Source organism: Sinocyclocheilus grahami, unplaced genomic scaffold (genome assembly GCF_001515645.1).
Source record: "Sinocyclocheilus grahami isolate Dianchi unplaced genomic scaffold, SAMN03320097.WGS_v1.1 scaffold7.1, whole genome shotgun sequence".
NCBI classification, from domain to species: domain Eukaryota; kingdom Metazoa; phylum Chordata; class Actinopteri; order Cypriniformes; family Cyprinidae; genus Sinocyclocheilus; species Sinocyclocheilus grahami.
In genome coordinates, this window is record NW_015505186.1 from 3,064,154 (window position 1) to 3,083,941 (window position 19,788).

A 19,788-nucleotide genomic window follows, 5' to 3' on the forward strand; every position below is an offset into this window, starting at 1 on the left:
ATGTGTAATTATGGAAATAAACAGAAAGAAATATATATATATATATATATATATATATATATATATACAGTCGAAAAAGTCAAGACTTTAGAGGTGGGACAAGCCAAAACCATAATTTAGGGAGGAATGAAGACATTTCAGTTGTTTAAAACTAGCTATATATTATGCTAGCTTAATTTTATGTTACATAATGGTTTATGCAATGACTCTCACAACAAAAGCATGGGATTTGTGCCGCTAATGTTGTAAGTCATGGGATCCAAAGTGTAATGTATTCATGGAAAGTGCCACCTCTACTGTTCTTCATTTAATTTCTCTTTCTCTCTCTTTCTCTGTGGGCTTTGTGTTGGCTGCGAGACCTTGAGTTAATACAAACATTCGTCTTACCACCATGCAGCCGCAGCTGTACAAATGACCATGTTACCTTGTAAATAAATGACAACGTAAAATCCCATCCATATGGCTCCAGGTCAACCACTTAGCTAAAATGATTTACAACCCAAAACGTAGATAAACATTATGGAGTACAGGTGGTCCACACGTATGTGTGTGTGTGCTTCCTGATGGAGACCACCACTGCTCCCACAAATCACACTCTGGTTACAGAGGAGTTCTGACTCTGTCCCTTTCCTCTGCTCCAGTGCCAGAAAGTACAAACCCATTCTGGCTTTGGTTCTTCCAATTTTAGAAGACGCTTTTCCCTCTAAAACCCAAAGCATCCATATTTGTGTGGGCTGAGATTTGTATGAGAAAGCCTTTTTAGTTGTGTAGTCAGCTGAGCACATGTGACCCTTGAACTTAAGCAAAACCAAAGAATTAGCCAGTGCACACGTCTGATTTCTCTGTTTATTTTGTAGTTCTGTTTGTGCATGTGTCTATGACAACTTGTGCAAACACTGAGCTTTTGTATTAGTACAAGAAGATCGCAATCGAGGGTTTGATTTGATATGTTTCAGCTCTTGATTAGTTCTGGTTAAATGCATAACTGCTCTGTCATTTCCCCGAGGAAATTTCAGTCTCAATTAAAATTTGCACGCCTCCAGATGTTTCATTTGGCTTAGAAGGAACTTCCATCATGCATTACCTTTCCACCATTAGATATCAGATGAATTTATCACTAAAGACCTTGCATATTAAACCTCAAATGGGTCATATCATGAGGAATCAAAATTTCTGTGTTCTGAGATTCCAAGTTCCATTTTTACCAACTCCAAGACTGAAATTTAAAAAAACCTGAAATTTGTTCAAAACCACCTCTCAAATCTCATTGGTCATGGAATTACTGAGCAGATTTTGAAAGATTTGAGAGGTCACAAGATACGCAACAACAAATTAAATCTGGCATGACTCAAATTTTGTTAGACCCTACGAATTACATAAATAAACTTCTTTCCCCCCAGATGCAACAAAGTTTCATTCAAATGGCTGTACATTGGTTGGATCCAGTGTTCGTGGCACACGCTCCAAGGCGGAGCTTCAGGAGTTGATGGAGAGCTTGCAGCGCAGGAAGTCCGCTCTGGAGGCCAGCTTAAAGGCTACTGCAGACCGTGGTTACCTCACTTTGTCCCCTCCTCCCAGTCCCCAATCGGCATCCTCCTATCTACAGGACCGCCCACCCCTTTCTATACGAGTCCCTTCTCCTTATACACCCTCCAGCAGCTTGAGCATGCCACCATCACCTCATCACTCAGAGCGGCCCATAAGTCCAGTCCCAACCCAAACTCGCGCCCGACACCAATCGCAGGACAACCTGTTGCTTTGCCTCCCTTCGGAAGGGCGACATCCCAACACTGCCAACTCACTCCTTTCTATGTGGAACGGCTCTTCTTCATCCTACATGACCGATGCTTTTCCTTCATCTCGCCGAGGTCCAAGCGGGGCAGCCAGCATGCCCTCCAGTCCTCGCTTGGGGCGCAGGCTGCTAGCAAGAGATGGGGAGTCCACCGTTGACCCATCACTCCGCCAAAGGAAATACTCAACTGGCTCTCTGAATGGCCTGGGAGGACATAGTCGCTCTCTGCCCAGGTTGTATCGAGGAGACCCCCCAGTGCTTTCTTTGCCACCACGGCGTACCACCAAACCACGCCGCAGCCTTCCATCCTTGGAGAAGCCTCCAGATGTGACCGTGACAGCCAACATGACCAGCAGTTCTCGCCGGGCCAGCATCTGTTCCGTGGGCTCTGCCCCATGTTTGGATCTAGGCGTAGGAGAAAGGCGGCTGTCGTTTGGTAAAGGAGGCCTGGGGCCCGGCATGGGGCCAAGGAGGGGCAGTATCAGTTCTCTCAGTGGAAAAGAAGAACTCCGAGATTATCATCAGAGACAAAGAGATGAGAGACTACGAGAACAGGAAGTGGAAAGACTGGTAAGAGGACCTTCAGTCACCCAGAGAAATACTTACACTAATGAGTCTAAAGCAGTGTCAGTGAATCAAATTTTAGGCTTCATAATTCTTGGTTGGTACAAATATTTTGTCTATTCATTCCTCTTGTATTTAGTTTTAAAGGTGGGTGTAACAAAGTTCGGGAAGAAGGAGGCGGGAACCGATGAACGTTTAAACAAAACTTTAATAATAAAATAAACACAAAATAGCGTGACAGCCCCTCACAGACGACTGCCGCACACAAACAAAACCAAAACACAAAATAAAGTCCAGGCCTGGTCCTCTCTCGTCCTTCACTGTCGTCACTCCTCCTTTTATCCTTCCGGAGCTCCTCCGTGGGATTTGAGACCGGTGAGTGGTGCAGGTGTCGTGCATTATCATTAACTCCTCTGGCCTTGCTCTGTTCCCACGGCTCTTGGCCCCTCCCCACTCGTCACAGTGGGGTAAGTGATTTCTGGTAGCCAATGTTGACATTTCAAATCACGAAAACAAACACGCCCCTACCCCAAAAGGGTCTCACCCATATTTTGATAGCTCCGCCCCACACATACATACGCAACCCAGGCAACGCTTATTTCTGTGAAACAAAGCAAAACCAATGTTACACCTTGTCGTAACACCGGACGTGAGCGGCGAGACAAAATACTATCCACCTTTTTCTTCAACGCGGAAGTAAGCCTATGGGTGAGACTTCCGGTTCATTAGCCGCTATAAGGAAATAACGAGAAGAATATCAATGTGCAGTAAACGGTAAAACTGTTTGCACTACAAACCAGTGTGTTCATAATTAAGATAATACATTAAAATTATATGGTTAGACACACCAATTTTCAATATCAAGCAGCAAAAGGAGTGGTTCTGTACAGCTAAAAATAGCTGGACGTGGATGAGACCAGAAGCTAGACCCATAGAATTTACAAATGGCCGCACCCATTAGACTTCCGGTTCATTAGCCGCTATAAGGAAATAACGAGAAGAATATCAATGTGCAGTAAACGGTAAAACTGTTTGCACTACAAACCAGTGTGTTCATAATTAAGATAATACATTAAAATTATATGGTTAGACACACCAATTTTCAATATCAAGCAGCAAAAGGAGTGGTTCTGTACAGCTAAAAATAGCTGGACGTGGATGAGACCAGAAGCTAGACCCATAGAATTTACAAATGGCCGCACCCATTTTTACGGCAAGAAAAAGGTGGATAGAACTGATTATAATCAATGATGCTGTCTACACTGGATGCGATGTGGCGCAAGACGACAAATCCCCGAAAGAAAACTGCTGCTGCATTCTGCAATACATGACGTATTGACACAAATTTCAAATGATTTTCAACGGTCGCTTTGTAGCGTCCAGTGTAGACAGACTTTAGCTGTTGCGGTGCGGCGCAACAACTGTCGCGTCCGGTGTAGACACGGTGTTACTCACCTATCGAGAAGAAACAAAGCAAGCAATCGCAGACCTTCCTGCTTGAGTTCTCTCCAGCGCTGGAAAGCTGATCCGATATCTCTATCTTTCTGTCGTCGCTCGGCTCGGCTAATGTCCATCCTGTGCACTGAGCGCTCTCTCCTCTGCATCATGAATAGACACGCCCCTTACTTATGCCCCTGGCTACAAGTTTGTTTTGGTACTCGGCTCGACTCAGTTTTCTAAAGCGTTTTTGAAAAAATACATACCCCACCTTTAAAATCATGACAATGTTGAATAAGTCTTATCATGTAACATATCACATGATTAAAAAATATATATTTATACAATATACAAGTAACGTTACAAAAAATAAATAAATTATATATATATATATATATAATTTACAATTATTATATATAATAATTGTAACTGCATGTTTGCTGAGGGGTATGCAAGATCAGTGTTGGCGCCCCCCTGTATTATAGCCCCTAACACTAACTCCCGCAGAAAAGTTTCTGCAAATCAATGTCCAAAAGTCCATGAACTAGTTTGTATATAATTAATTTGCCACATTGCCTTATTCCCATTTTTGTAATTTTTTTTTATAAAATGGGAACACATTTTACATTTTTATAACATGTAAAATTCACTTTAAAGGGTTAGTTCACCCAAAAATGAAAATTAGCCCATATAGAATAGACACGCCCCTTACTTATGCCCCTGGCTACAAGTTTGTTTTGGTACTCGGCTCGACTCAGTTTTCTAAAGCGTTTTTGAAAAAATACATACCCCACCTTTAAAATCATGACAATGTTGAATAAGTCTTATCATGTAACATATCACATGATTAAAAAATATATATTTATACAATATACAAGTAACGTTACAAAAAATAAATAAATTATATATATATATATATATAATTTACAATTATTATATATAATAATTGTAACTGCATGTTTGCTGAGGGGTATGCAAGATCAGTGTTGGCGCCCCCCTGTATTATAGCCCCTAACACTAACTCCCGCAGAAAAGTTTCTGCAAATCAATGTCCAAAAGTCCATGAACTAGTTTGTGCATGTAAGGATACAAACTCATCAGGGGTGAAAAATGGGACAAAGCCCCCTCCCCTATTTTCAATACCATAGGGAAAAAAAGGTGAAAAGTAATATATGAAAAAAAATTGTATTAGGTCATTTTATTTATATATATATATATATATATTATATTTTTTATATATATATATATATATATATATATATATATATATATATTTAATTTGCCACATTGCCTTATTCCCATTTTTGTAATTTTTTTTTATAAAATGGGAACACATTTTACATTTTTATAACATGTAAAATTCACTTTAAAGGGTTAGTTCACCCAAAAATGAAAATTAGCCCATATATTATTCACCCTCAAGGCATCCTAGGTGTATATGACTTTCTTCTTTCAGACGACTCCAATCAGAGTTATATAAAATATTGTCTTTGATCTTCCAAGCTGTTTAATGGCAGTCAGCGGGTGTTGCAGTGCATCAGTCCAAAAGAAGTGAAATAAAGCATATCCATTCATAATAAAAAGTGTCTCACACGGCTCCGGGGGGTGAACAAAGGCCTCCTGTAGCGAATTGATGCGTTTTTGTAAGAAAAATATCCATATTCAAAACGTAATAATTACTTTAATCTAGCTTGCACCAACAGTTGTACACGGAAGCAGTTCCGGGCAGATGACGTAAGATGTCAGCGTTGCGCATGCGCCGCTCAGAAGTGACGAACGCGGAAGCGCAGTGGAGAGATTAATCCTGGAGAAGGATTAATTTGTATCCTTATTAACAATCTTCCCAGTTCCTCTCAAATGTAAATCAAACGCCCATTCACAAACATGTCGTGACTTTTTTTTAAAATTTATTTTGAGCAATAGAGATACTCAGAAATGAACTGATAAAGTTAATCACTTTGCCCTCTTAGACAACAACGTTAAAGTGCCCCTATTATGCCTTTTCGAATATTACCTTTCATGCAGTGTGTCATGTAGCTGTATGTGAACATAAACTATCTGCAAAGTTGTGAAGCTGACAGTGGATGATAAGTGCAGTTCATTGGATTGTTCACACTCCTTCATACGCTACAGACTTAACAAATTTTTATTCACAGCTAAACCAAAACCGTACATGTGTAGGAACCAGCTGGTAAACACACTTTAAATGAGCTTTTGCTCTAGGAGGTCACATGATAACCGAGCTAAAGCAGTGCATCTGTAGTCAAACCATCTGATCTGACCGCAGGGGTGTGTGCAGTGTATGTATGTGTGTTTGTTTGTGTGCAACTAAATTAGTTCAGTTCCACAGGGCCAAATCCAACAATGCACTGCTAAAGAGATACAAATCTAAACAATGTGTTTTATGTAAAATCTAATATTTCAAAGATTAACTCCAGACTATTGAGCCAGCCAGTTTTGTTTATAATATTATGTATTAGATTCAATGCTGTCCAAAAGTCTGGGAGTAGTAGAAAATGCTTCTATTTTGCATTATATCAGATAAACAGAATCTTGAATATACATTTAGCATCATAATGTTTTTTTTAAATCTGTCAATGATTATTGTCAATGATTAACATTTTTCATTCCACTCTAGGAACGTCAGCGTCTCGAGACTATCCTGTGCCTGTGCTCTGAGCTGGGTCGGTCTGAACTGGGCCGGATGAAGACTGACTCGGGTGTCTCAGCTGTATCGGACCTGCAGAAGATCAACCGAGAGCTGGAGAAGCTACAGGTGTCTGATGATGAATCTGTGTTCTCAGACTCTGCAGCAGTGTCTCTGGACAGCGGATTTTTGGGTAAGGGTCGTGGAGAGATCCTGACCCAGAGACAGCGCAGATTCAGCGGGCACAGGGAGACCAGGCCCCAGTCACCCACCACCAGCCTGCGGAGCTCAGTACCCTCACCCTCTCCACACCTCCGCAGCAAGGTGAGACACTGTGCCATATCTTCCTGAATGCTAAAAAGGACTTTTAATTTTCCAACATGTTGCATCTACCATGAAAGCCCATTCACACCAAGAACTATAACAATAAAGATAATAATAAAGATTCTGTTTATTTTAAGTTTTAAGTTTTTTTTTTTTTGTATATTATGCTCATTTCTAAATTCTTATTACTTTAACGTAAAATAAATCAATGATATATTATTGATTTATATATAAAGATATATTATTTGTATAAAGTATTTCACCTAATTTGTAGTGTATGTTGTACCAAATTGAATGTATGCTGAATTAATTAAAAATATAAATGATCTAATACAAAAAATCTAAAAAATTCAAAAAAGCAGGATTTGCCCTAATTCTCATTAATGTAAAAAAAAAATATATATATTTAAATTGCATTTATTTATCTTAGTATTTGTTGTACAGTTAGTTAATGCTCATTTTAAAATTTTTAAAAGATTTTTTATAGTAGCTTCTGATTAGTAATTTATTAAATATTAGTAATAAGATTCACTACTATTCTACTATTAATTTCAGCTACAAATTACAGTTATTTCTTGCCACAGTGATATTTGTTCTTACTATATATACCCTATATATATATATATATATATATATATATATATATATATATATATATATACAAAAAATCTAAAAAATTCAAAAAAGCAGGATTTGCCCTAATTCTCATTAATGTAAAAAAATATATATATATATTTAAATTGCATTTATTTATCTTAGTATTTGTTGTACAGTTAGTTAATGCTCATTTAAAAATTTTTAAAAGATTTTTTATAGTAGCTTCTGATTAGTAATTTATTAAATATTAGTAATAAGATTCACTACTATTCTACTATTAATTTCAGCTACAAATTACAGTTATTTCTTGCCACAGTGATATTTGTTCTTACTATATATACCCTATATATATATATATATATAAAAATTAAGATCTATATATACTATATACATCATGTATTCAAATCTAAAGCAATCTCCAGTTGTGCACTCGATATCCCAGATTGAACTAATGATGCAGTGGAAAGTATGCAGTCCTAAGGGATCTCAAGTATGCAAAACAGTTTGGGAATGCTGTGGAGTCTTCATACCTAACTGATGTCTGTTTCTAAACAGCACTACAAAGTGAACTTTGACCTTTTAAAAACACTGACCTCGCACTCTTTGCAGCGACACCGAAACAAGTTTTAAAACAGATTCTGTCTGCGTTTAAAGCACATAAGGTGTCAATTCCAGCTTACGAGGGGGTGGTGGACTCTGTGGAAGAAGTGTTTTTCCATTGGATACCTATAATGACATAATGGTGTGAGTTTGGTTTGAGTTTAATAGACTTGCTCAGGAGAGAAAGGCAGTTATTGCTTCTCCTGCAAGAGGAGAGGAACAGCAAATGACTCTATTCCCAGTGGATTTGCTATGCATGTGTGTGTTCGAGACACTTATGACTAATTGTTGGAAAGAAACACAGAAATGCAAGGAAAGAATGCAGATCTGCATATCGTTTCTCCTACACTTATCCTCTTCTCTCGAGCATGTGTCTCATGTGACACTCATTGTGCTATTGTTAATGACAGTTTGCATTTAAACATATGCACAGGCCCATCCGCTGCTGGATATTTTTGGTAAATGTCAAATTATCTCCATTGACAGTGGCGGCTCTGTAGTCTGGCATCTGTTGCTCAGCTACATTCCTCTGTGCTGTCAATGGAAACCTCGTGGCCTCAGAACCGGCCAAGTTTACTATCCATAAGGAGCTGTCATGAGCTGGATATTCATTTTAGAGTTCAATCTCATGTCAGGTCTCAATGACTACATTTGTGAATGTTTAATCCATCTTTTCTACATTACATTGTCATTGTATTTGTGATTATATGTTTGTGACTGTTAAATTAGTCAAGGAGAGGTGATGTGACTATATGATACTAATGAATGATGCAGGAGTTCAGCTAAATTTCTAAAATTGTCCTTATGGTTTGAACAAACGTTGAATTTCCCAGTCGTCATCCAGGACTGAAACCAATTTTTTTTGTTTCTGAATCTTTTTAGCAGGTGTCTGAAGACATGCAGCTGAGACAGGAAGTGACACGTATTGAAGAGGAGAGGATTCAGGTGTTTAACAACATCGAGGAACTTGAACAGAAGATCAGAGATCTAGACACACAGATGGACGAGTCTTTCAGAGAGGTGTGTGTGCTTTAAATGAGAAGCTTTATGTGTTTTAAAGTTTAGTAATCATTCCTGAAGCTCAAACAGTAGTGCGTGGCGCTAGCAACGCCAAGATCTTGGGCTCGATTCCCAGAAATCACAAGCCGTTTCGATTAAAAGCATCTGAGAAATGCATTAATGTAAATGTCTTCATGTCTGCCAGTTAATAACTCTTACAGATGGACTCTCTAGACTTGTATACTTTTATTCTGCAACATTATTTTAGTATTAATTATATACTAATGTAGAATGTTTTGAATTAGCTTTTAATATATTGTCAGTTTTTATTTTAATTTTAGTAATTTTGTGTGATGTTTTTTTTGTCATTTTTTTTCTATATAGCTATTTTTAAAATTTCAGTTTCAGTAATTTTAGTACTTCAATTTAAACTTTATTTCAATTACCAAAACAGATTTTTTTTAATGCTTTTAGTTTTAGTTGTGCAGTGAAGCTAAAGTCAATAAACATTTCAATCTGTCATTAGATGGAGGTGGAGAGAGCTCTTTTAGATGGGGAGCAGGAGGCAGAAGTGGCTCAGCTACAGAGCGATAAAGAAATGCTGGAGCAGCTCAACGAAAAAATGGCCAACATGGAGAAAAATGCTCAAAAAAATCAAACTCAGGTAAACATCAGGTGGCAATGTAGTTGTACAGCTTGAAATGATTCAATATAGTATATCAAAGCTGCAGGGCAAAGATTATTGTCTCCAAAAAGGCGAACAAGTGGGTCTCAAAATCATGAGAAATCATGATTTACGAGCAAAGTTTGCACTTAATAGTTCACCCTAAAATAAAAATTTGTGGAAAATTTTCAATTTAAGATATAGATGAGTTTGTTTCTTCATCAGAACAGATTTGGAGAAATGCAGCATTGCATAATTTGTTCAGCAATAGATTCTCTGTGGTGAATACGTGCCATCAGAATGAGAGTCCAAACAGCTGATAAAAACATCACGATAATCCACATGTCTCCAGCCCGTTTTATGAAGCAAAAAGCTGCAGAAAATCCACTGGTGAGCAGATGATATAATGCTAAATTTCTCCAAATCTATTATGATGAAAAACAAACATCTTGAATGGCCTGAGGTGAGTACATTTACATTTTTGAGTGAAATATTTCTTGCCAATTTAGACAGAGGAAAACTTGTACACTGTTATTAAAGATACCCTCTGACGTCACATCTACCTACCTTTTTTCCAGTTTATCTCTTCCTTGCTCTAACCCAAACTTGCACTTTCTCTATTTCTTTGTCCATCCTGTTTGTGCCCATCTCACCACTGTGCGCTCTGTATGTGTGCGTCATCCGTACGGTAGGACAAAGCCCTGTTGGAGGCAGAGGGAGTTAAAGTAGAGAGGCTAGCTGAGCTGATCTCAGAGCAGAAGACCCAGTTGGACACCTGTCCTGAAGCACTGAAGGAGCAGCTCCAGAATCAGCTATCCAGGGTCAGTCAGTTACTGTGGTCTCCCTCGTACCTGCGCCCACCAACTATCCTGCTGTCTGTCTCTCACAAACACTTCCTGATGTGTTATTTCCTCTCTGCAACAGCTCTGGAAATACCTTTTGTTCTTGTTGGTAGGCCTTTCTTCTCTGTCTTTTAACATAGCAAAGTGTCCTGAGAATTCGACCTTTTGTCTCTTTTCTGTTTAGCACAATCTTGTGAGTTATTGCTGATTTTTCAGTTTAGTTTAGTTTGGAGTTGCACCATGATGTAAAAAATGTAATCTATCGCCTCATGCTTAGTGTTCTTGGCTTTCTTTGGTAGGACACTGAAGCTTTGGAAGCGGAAACGAAGCGTTTTGAAGATCTGGAGTTTCAGCAGCTGGAAAAAGAGAGCCGTCAAGATGAAGAGAAGGAGACACAGACGCAGCAACTCCTCAGAGAGATTGCAGAATATCAGAGATCTGTTGTCACTCGCAAGGTGTGTAGAAGATTTTAATCCTGGAGTGTTTGTGTGTGGACGAAGAGCTTTTTAGAATCATATTTTTCCTTCTGAACATAAAAACTGCATCCATTAAAGGAGAGGCTACTTACCCTGAAGAAGCAGTCGACCCAGATTACCCAGCAGGCACAGCGGGAAAAGGAGAACTTTTTGAAGGAGAAGAGCAACCTCATTTATATGCTGCAAAGGGTGAGTATGTTTATATAAGTATAATATATACATACAGTGCCTGTGAGAAGTATTTGAACTCTTCATCCACATTTAAAATGTATCCGTGATCAACTTTTTTTCAATTTTATTAATATACACATCAGTGTTACACATGCATGTAACAATAGCATACATATTTTTGCACATAAAATAAAATAACAGCACTGAACACAAACTATATACAACTGGCAAAGCCTATATTAATATTAATAAATGTATTAATTAATTTCATTGCGTATCAAACCAAGAAGTTGCAAACAAACAATAAGAAATTATATTTCTCTGACTTTTCTATTTATTATTATTATTTATTTATTCATTAGTTTTTTTAAAAGATATTTTTGCCACGTCTATGAACTCGACTATGATTTTCAGTAGATGTAAATCACTTTCCCTTAAGATATCATTATGGACACGTTCCACTTAACTAAAAATGGCCAAATTATTTTTTGAGATGTACATGTACAGTTTTATCATTTGGATACACTTCTATGAAATGTTTTGCTTGAACACTGTGCTAGTACTACCTTTCTTTAGAGTAAACGCTGTAATATTCATACATAATGTGTACAGATATATTTGTTCATTTCTGAATGGTCTCCTAATAATTTCTTTTCAGGAACGAGAGAACCTCGCATCTCTGGAAAGGAAGTACTCTGAGCTGACAGGTGGTCAAGCCTTTCCTCTCAACCCTATGTCCATGAAGGAGGTAACACAAACAATTTCTATGAGTAAAGAATCTAAGCTCAGTAATGACAAACAAGGATTTTCAATATTGAAAGACTATTATTTTACCTGTCTTTTTGAATATTCCAGCACTTTCGCTCTCTGGAGGATAGGAGGCGGAGCAATGGCAGTAAAGAGGGCGGAGTTCTGCTGAGTGACGGCGGAATGTCCCGTAAAAGAGAGAGGCAGAGCTCCGGAACCTTAAACTCTGCCCTTAATCGCAGTCTGTCTCCCAAGGTCAGACAACAGATACGGCACATAGGAAAAGTATTTGATACCATCTTAAAAAAAAATCTTGAAAATTTCAGCACACATTGTTTTGTTATGTGGAAGAGGGGTTTAAACAGTCTCTTTTGCTGTATATTCTAAATCCTGTAGCCCCATATGCTGCTGTCTCAAAGCTCTAGCTGTGGTAGTGTTCTCCCCCACACTCTGTCTGTCACCTCCCGTGACCTGGACACCCGCCGCCTGCTCAAGGGTAACACACTGACAGTTATCCTGTGACACTGACAGTTCTGCAGGTCTACAATTCTACAAGTTTTATGCAGAGAAATAATATTTCTGAAATCTATTAAGTATATTTATTTGTATTAGTTAAACATATGAAAATAAATAATATATATTATATAAATATATATATTTTTTTGTTACTTTATTCAGTACACTTTTTAGTCTGCCTGGAGTTTTGTGTTATTATAATTAAGATCTTTAACATTTTTGGAATAAGATGTCTCTTTTTATCCCCAAGGCTGCATATATTTGATCAAAAATGCAATGAAAGCAGTAATATTGTAAAATATTACAATTGAAAATAACTGTTTTCTGTTTGAATGTAATTTATTCCTGTGAGGCCAAAGCTGATTATTTAGCAGCCATTTCTGCATTATTCACTGTCACACAATCATTCAGAAATTATTCTGAACGTATAGAGTTCTAGAAAAATACATTTATTTTTTTTTTTACTATTTCCCCCCCCCCCCTTTGTTCTTACAGCAGGTCAGCTGTTTTTGAATGACGAGAGGCAGAGAGTGAGTGAGATGTCAAATAGGACAGTTTCTGAGACAAACGTCTTCCTGGAGCCGTTCCACTACATGGATAACGGAGACAACTTTGACACAATGAGTGTGGACAGTACAGAAAGCCTAGAGACCAGCATTTCCGCCTGTTCACCGGACAACATCTCAAGGTGAGACCAGGAATTTGTTCAAGATCGGGACAGGTGTATTCTAACAATTCAAAGTTTTTATTTTGCTTGTAGTAAGCATTTAGCTTGTCCATTTTACAGATATTTACTAGAAACCTAAGATATGCTTTTTTGAAGAATAAGAAAATCATTTAAAGCATAGTAAACAGTAACGCCCACTTTAAATGCAACTTTATAAACACAATATTTTTGCCATTAAAATTGTGTGTAGTTAGTAAGAAGTGTGTGTATCTCTATTGTGTGCTTAAATGTATTTATTACTGTTTATAAGGATGCTGTATAGACAGAAGTCTGCCTTTAAGTAGCCCAGATATACACACATCCTGTCTGAGGAATTTTTATTGCATTCCAAGGACGCTCCAAGTAGCTGAAGCTTAAGATGCTCTGGGATACATTACCAAATGAGGTTGAGGGTTTTAAACCTCTGGTTTTATTGGACAATACATTATTTTTATATGAAATTTACTACTAAAATCTTATTAAGACCTGAAAATCATCAACGTAAAACATGCTGTCTAATAAAAGTGTGCATATGTGGTCTGTACAGCGCCAGCACAGCTAACATGGCGAAGATCGAGGAGATGGAGCGCATGCTAAGAGAAGCTCAAGCTGAGAAGAACAGGCTGCTGGAGCACAGGGTACATCAGTTTCTCTCAATCTGCATGCTTCTTACAGAGATACCAAAATACAGATGCATGAAAACAGAACTTTTCTTTCTTCTCTGCAGGAGCGGGAGATGGAGTTGCGCAGGCAGGCTCTTGAAGACGAGAGGAGAAGGAGGGAGGAATTGGAGAGGAGACTGCAGGAAGAGACAAACCGACGACAGAAACTAGTGGAGAGAGAGGTGAAGCTCTGAGAGTCTTGGAGAGTTCAAGTGAAAGAGGGAGAACAGAGAGAGACAGAGACAAGAAAAGTGGAGCAGAGGAAGATTCATCTTAAAGCATTTCATGCAATTCAAACTCTTATTTATGGATGCACAGATTTAGACAAAAAACTATTTTAACACAGCCACAATTAATAAAAAATAATAAATGCAAATAAATATTCTAATTAGTGCTGTCAAACGATTAATCGCGATTAATCGCATCCAAAATAAAAGTTTTTATTTACATAATATATCTGTGTGTACTGTGTATATTTATTATGTATATATAAATACACACACATACAGTATATATTTTGAAAATATTTACATGTATATATTTATATTAATATAATTAATATTATATATAAATACATTTAATATATAAACGTAACATTTTTCTTAAATATATACATGCATGGGTGTATTTATATATACATAATATACAGTGGGTACGGAAAGTATTCAGACCCCCTTAAATTTTTCACTCTTTGTTGTTTAAGCACTAATTCTAATATAACCATTTTAAATTTTAATATTTGTACTTCTAAACTTAAAAACTTTTTTTTTTTACCACATTTTTATATATTTTAATTATATGTGATGCATCATAAAAGCAAAAGTATGTTTTTTTGTATATCTTTTTTCTTTGACTTTTCTTGATGGAAATTTTTCTTTTTGATTTTCTTTAAAGCAACTAAATCTGTTTGTTTTTTATGACATGAGACACAGCCAGGATCCAAAATGAACTTTTTGTCATGTCATCACTGTCAGATGACGTTTAGAATTTTATATGATCCATTTTTTTTTTACAGACGAGGCCTGTATTTTGCATCATAACTGTTAAGATATTTTTTTGTCATCGATATTTATAGATTATATTTTTAGCAGAAAAAGTGGAAGATCCTATAAAATGCAATAAATCAAATGTTATTTAATAGTAGTATATAATTGTTTTATTTAAAGAGCGCTTTAAAGAAGGTACCCAATAACACTTATTGAGATAAAATAAACAAAAGCAGCATAACAAAATCTAAAAGAGCACAAAAGCAAAATTAACAAAAAACAGTAACACAACATTAAAACCTTATGGGCGATAGTTGTAATTTGATGAGTAAACAGTCTATAAATATGTGTGGCTGATAAATCAGTGCATTTCTTCTCTCACTCTTTACAAACGTGCATGCGTGTATTTACACAGACACACTCACTAATTTGATTTTTGCTGTTTGTGTGTCTAGTCTCGTCCGCTGACACGATACCTCCCAGTGAGAAAGGATGACTTTGACCTGAGAGGTCACATCGAGGTGGCGGGTCACCATCCTGAAACTTGTTTTCACCTAGCCATCACAGAGAAGACCTGCAGGGGGTTCTTGGTCAAAATGGGTGGGAAAATCAAAACCTGGAAGAAGCGCTGGTTCGTCTTTGACCGCAATCGAAGGACGCTGGCATATTATGCTGGTAATTACACTGAATATTTAGTAAAACCTATCGAGCTTTATCAACCATGTCTGTGGCCTGCTGTGAATTACCACGGAATATCAAATGTGGTTGTCTCTCATTTGATATTAACAGTTTGAAAATGTGCTTACAGTAATGCGTTTCTAATAGAGACTTACCGGGACAAATGTTTTGGAGATTTGAGAAAAAAATCTGAAATTTGAAGCATATATTTTGGGTAGTGTACTTGCATTAATTCTTCTGGGAAAAAGAGATATGATTGTGCAGTGAAACATTTGCGATATAAAACATTTTACAAACTGGTAAATATCAGCCTTTTGGTAACTATTTATTTTACAGTGATAATTATCAGCAGGCCAGATATATTGAACCCAGGGTCTATCTTTAATTTTTTTGTTACATTTATTTATTGTAATACCTCTGAATGAGATTTGGACAGTGAAATGTAAACTTGAATTATTAACTAAAGAAGACTTGTTAATAAGCGATTCCAAAGAAATTTGCCATGAAACTAGTTTATACCACAAGGGGGCAAAACTGAGCTGTGCCCTTCACAAACGTCACAGGAGACAATGGCTATGTCCTATCCTGCGAATCAAACCAGATTTATCATACAAAGATTTGATCTTATCTGTTACAGAAAAAAAAATCTTGACTGGTTTTATTTTTCTCCAGATAAACATGAGACCAAAATCAAGGGTGTTATCTACTTCCAAGCCATTGAGGAAGTGTATTACGACCACCTAAAGAACGCACACAAGGTGGGCTGCAGTACTATACTGCACATACTATACATAGCTATACTGATTTTATGAAACGGGTGCAAAATGTTACAGTTGTTTGTCAGTATTTTCCTTCCATGAATCTTGTTTATCCACACTTTTATTCCGTCAGAGCCCAAACCCCTCTCTGACGTTTAGCGTGAAGACACATGACCGGGTTTATTACATGGTGGCTCCTTCCCCAGAGGCCATGAGAATCTGGATGGACGTTATCGTCACTGGAGCGGAGGGATATACGCACTTCCTGGTGTGAGCCGGACTCATCTTTGACATTTAACAAGCCCAAAGTGACCTTCACACTTCAACTCGGCCTGCTGAAAGGGTCCTCATTTTCCACATCCCCCTTTCTGAAGAGGTTACACGTCTTTGATTCTCTTTTATCAGTACTGATCGTGACGTGAGTGTCAACTGAACGTTTTGCAGACATCCATGACCTAGTTTGGAAAACCTGGTGCTTTACCCACTGCATCCTGTCCTGAGTTTACAGAGGCAGCTTTCAGACTTCAGAGGTACCAACTCTTGAATTTTTCGTCCCGTTTTGTTCACTTCCGGGGTGAGACTTAGAACAGCTGTAAATAAGAAATCACTCACTGGTCTTCACATTTCACAAATGTGCCACCTTATAATGACGCTGGATATACCTCAAAGATTAACTGCCGTGCTTGTTAAAGCCAAAAACAAACTGTTCCTGGAGTGCCATACAGACTCTAACAAACATCAGGGTATCGTTCAGTACTCTTTTTATATCCAGTACAGTACTGAACATGAATTTATAAACTTTTTTTTTTAATTGACCCTTGTATCTCTGTATACTTTGTATTATTCCCTCATTTACCAAGTGCCTTGCATATGTCAATATCTGATGAGAATAGCTATATATTTAGCTATAAGACTGTGGTTATTATAAGTGTTATTTTGTATCGACCAATTGTGCCTCCCTGATGCTCAGGAACATTCCAGAAGGAAGAATCTAGCACCAAAGACGAGCTGAATTTGTGTTTCAGCATGATATGAATGTAATAACTGACACCCATCGCTTAAGATGCCATCTTTAATAGATTAAGCTCTTGATCATTTAGCACACATTTTAGATTAGAATCATTGATTTCTTGATTGTGTGTTGTACTGCAGTTGACCAGCAGAGGGTTTTACTTTCAATGATATCGAAATGATTACAGAATTTATTCACTGCAAGAATTTCATTTGACCCTTAAGTTGAAATATGAGATGTTAAAAGTTTTGTTTTGTTATTGCTGAACAAATCTATATTATATATACCATTCATATAGTAATCTATATTATATCAGACTCGGGGTGTAACAGCATGTCTGAACTTATAGTGTATCTACTGTTATTTTTGTTATGTAGGAATCAGTATATTTTCATTTAGAGTAATAATACAGAAATAATATGAATATTGATGTCAAGAAGAAATGCCATGGTTGTCGTATTAGGAAAGAAATGAACACACAGGTGCTATCTGACAGCAAAACCTCTAGTTCAGTGGTTCTCAAGTGCTTTTACTTCAGGAACCAGATTTTCAGAAATGTAGCCTTTGACGGCAATAACTAATGATATGGGGTGTTTTCCCTCCTTTTTAAAAGTTCATATTCCTATTTGTTTTACCATCCAAATGATGTGCAGTTTTAAAAGTAATTGAATTTTATTTGCATTGCTTTTTCCATGCCGTCATACCAGTTAAGAACCACTGACCAAATTGCCTTGCGTCATTTGTGCAGTCATGTCTTTCATTCAGCCTCATTTGAATATTTTCTGGCAAATACTTCCACATTTTCACCAACAATTTAGGCTGTGAAATGAATTACTTTTAGTTTGCCAGCCAGTAGATCAATGCTCAGTGTTGGGAAGGTTACTTTGGAAATGTAATGGCTTACAGAATACAAGTTACCCTATTTAAAATGTAATAAGTAGTGTAACTGTTTTAATTACTTTATTAAAGGAATGTAACTGATTACATTTACTTTTTGATTACTTTTAACTGTTAATCAGTAGTACTCAACACTGATTACTGTCAAGACTTTCAAAATCCTTCATTCTTGAATTAAGATTATAATAATTAAATTTTAAAGCACAGCCACCACAGAATCAGACTTTAGCACATCTTTGTACTTTGAGATCATTCTGAGATTAAATACAGATTTACAATTTTAACAAGAAATAGTAAATATTAATAAAAGAAGTATTCAGATGTAACCCCCTTTGTAATCTTTAAAGGGATAGTTCACCCAAAAATGAAAATTCTGTCATTAATTACTCACCTTCATGTCGTTCCAAACCCGTAAGACCTTTGTTCATCTTCGGAACACAAATTAAGATATTTTTGATGCATTCTGACAGCTCTCTGACCCTCCCATAGACAGCGAGGGTCCTTACACGATCAAGGTCCAGAAATGTAGCAAGGAGATCGGGAAAATAATCCATGTGACATCAGGGGTTCAACCATAATTTTACGAAGCTACGAAAATACGTTTTATTCAACAATTCGTCTCCTCCGCGTCACCCTAGCACCATCCGTGTGGCGCAGCTGACACAGAATAGCATACGCTGTTTACGTTCAGTGGATACTCTCCAAAATGGCGATAGGGTGACGCGGAGGAGACAAATTGTTGAATTTTTTTTTTCTTTTGCGCACAAAAAGTATTTTTGTGGCTTCGTAAAATTACGGTTGAACCCCTGTTGTCACATGGATTAATTTACCGATCTCATTGCTACGTTTCTGGACGTTGATCGTGTCAGGACCCTTGCTGGGTGAACTAGCCCTTTAACATTTTCATAAGTAACTGTAATTTAATTACACATTACATGCAACTAGTTACTCCCCAACACTGTCAATGCTGATGTGCACTTTGAGAAAAAACTGCTTTCTTAGAGGTGCTTTTTCAGCTTTCATTCAGTAAACAATACAGTACATTACAGGATAAGCACAGCAATGCTTTATATAGATCACAATATACATAAGTACTTATTTAAAATGTATCTTTTATATTCAGCGTTTAATTTTTTTTTAACCAATCAGTGTTTTTTTTTATATAAAAGCAATATTTTTACTGTACGCATGTTTTTAGCTCATAAAATGTGAACCGTAATAAAACATATGAACGAGTAAAATAAGTTTTTTCATTTGTCTGTATTGCAAAAATTATGATGATATTGCTGGCTTTAAGCTGAATGTTTGTTTATATTTATTGTTAATTGTAATGAATAACTGCAGAACATGGCTGAGACATACAGGCCCTGAAACATGAACATAATTTCCAACTCGCCTCACACCCTCTCACCTCCCATTCACCCAGAAACATGTAATCAAGCGTGATTCAATTAATTAATTTCAGCCGGCACGTTCAATACAGCCCATCTGTCGCATATACTACCGATTTTCATACACATGCTACGTACTATAGTTAATTTGGAACATTTTGGACAGATAAATTGTGTAATGTGAGAGTCCATTTTAGAAATCCTTGCCTCCTCACCACACCCCTCCTCTTATTGGGCCCCCCATTGGCTGACCTAGTGAGGTTGCCATAGCGACATTTTTTTTTTCAGTGGCGCATGGATAGTTAGCCAAACATCTCCTAAC

General features: G+C 37.1%; 1 protein-coding gene across 1 annotated transcript; it reads left to right on the plus strand.

Moving 5' to 3' along the window:
- The first annotated feature begins 519 nt into the window (after positions 1 to 519).
- LOC107589533 (pleckstrin homology-like domain family B member 2) lies at positions 520 to 18,074 on the plus strand. Its single transcript, XM_016278008.1, has 17 exons — positions 520 to 541; positions 1,401 to 2,362; positions 6,432 to 6,764; positions 8,844 to 8,981; positions 9,487 to 9,624; positions 10,317 to 10,445; positions 10,766 to 10,921; positions 11,021 to 11,131; positions 11,772 to 11,861; positions 11,969 to 12,115; positions 12,257 to 12,356; positions 12,872 to 13,064; positions 13,630 to 13,720; positions 13,810 to 13,926; positions 15,186 to 15,405; positions 16,081 to 16,166; positions 16,300 to 18,074. Exons 1-17 carry the CDS (start codon positions 520 to 522, stop codon positions 16,438 to 16,440), a joined length of 3,174 nt encoding a protein of 1,057 aa, XP_016133494.1. The 3' UTR covers positions 16,441 to 18,074.
- The last annotated feature ends 1,714 nt before the right edge of the window (positions 18,075 to 19,788 follow it).

Excerpts from the sequence above, each read along its gene's own strand:
- LOC107589533 (XM_016278008.1), top strand. The coding sequence starts at position 520 with ATGGAGTACAGGTGGTCCACAC. Across the intron at positions 10,446-10,765 it reads TCCAGAATCAGCTATCCAGG|GACACTGAAGCTTTGGAAGC; the intron begins GTCAGTCAGTTA and ends TTTCTTTGGTAG. Across the intron at positions 13,065-13,629 it reads TCACCGGACAACATCTCAAG|CGCCAGCACAGCTAACATGG; the intron begins GTGAGACCAGGA and ends TGGTCTGTACAG.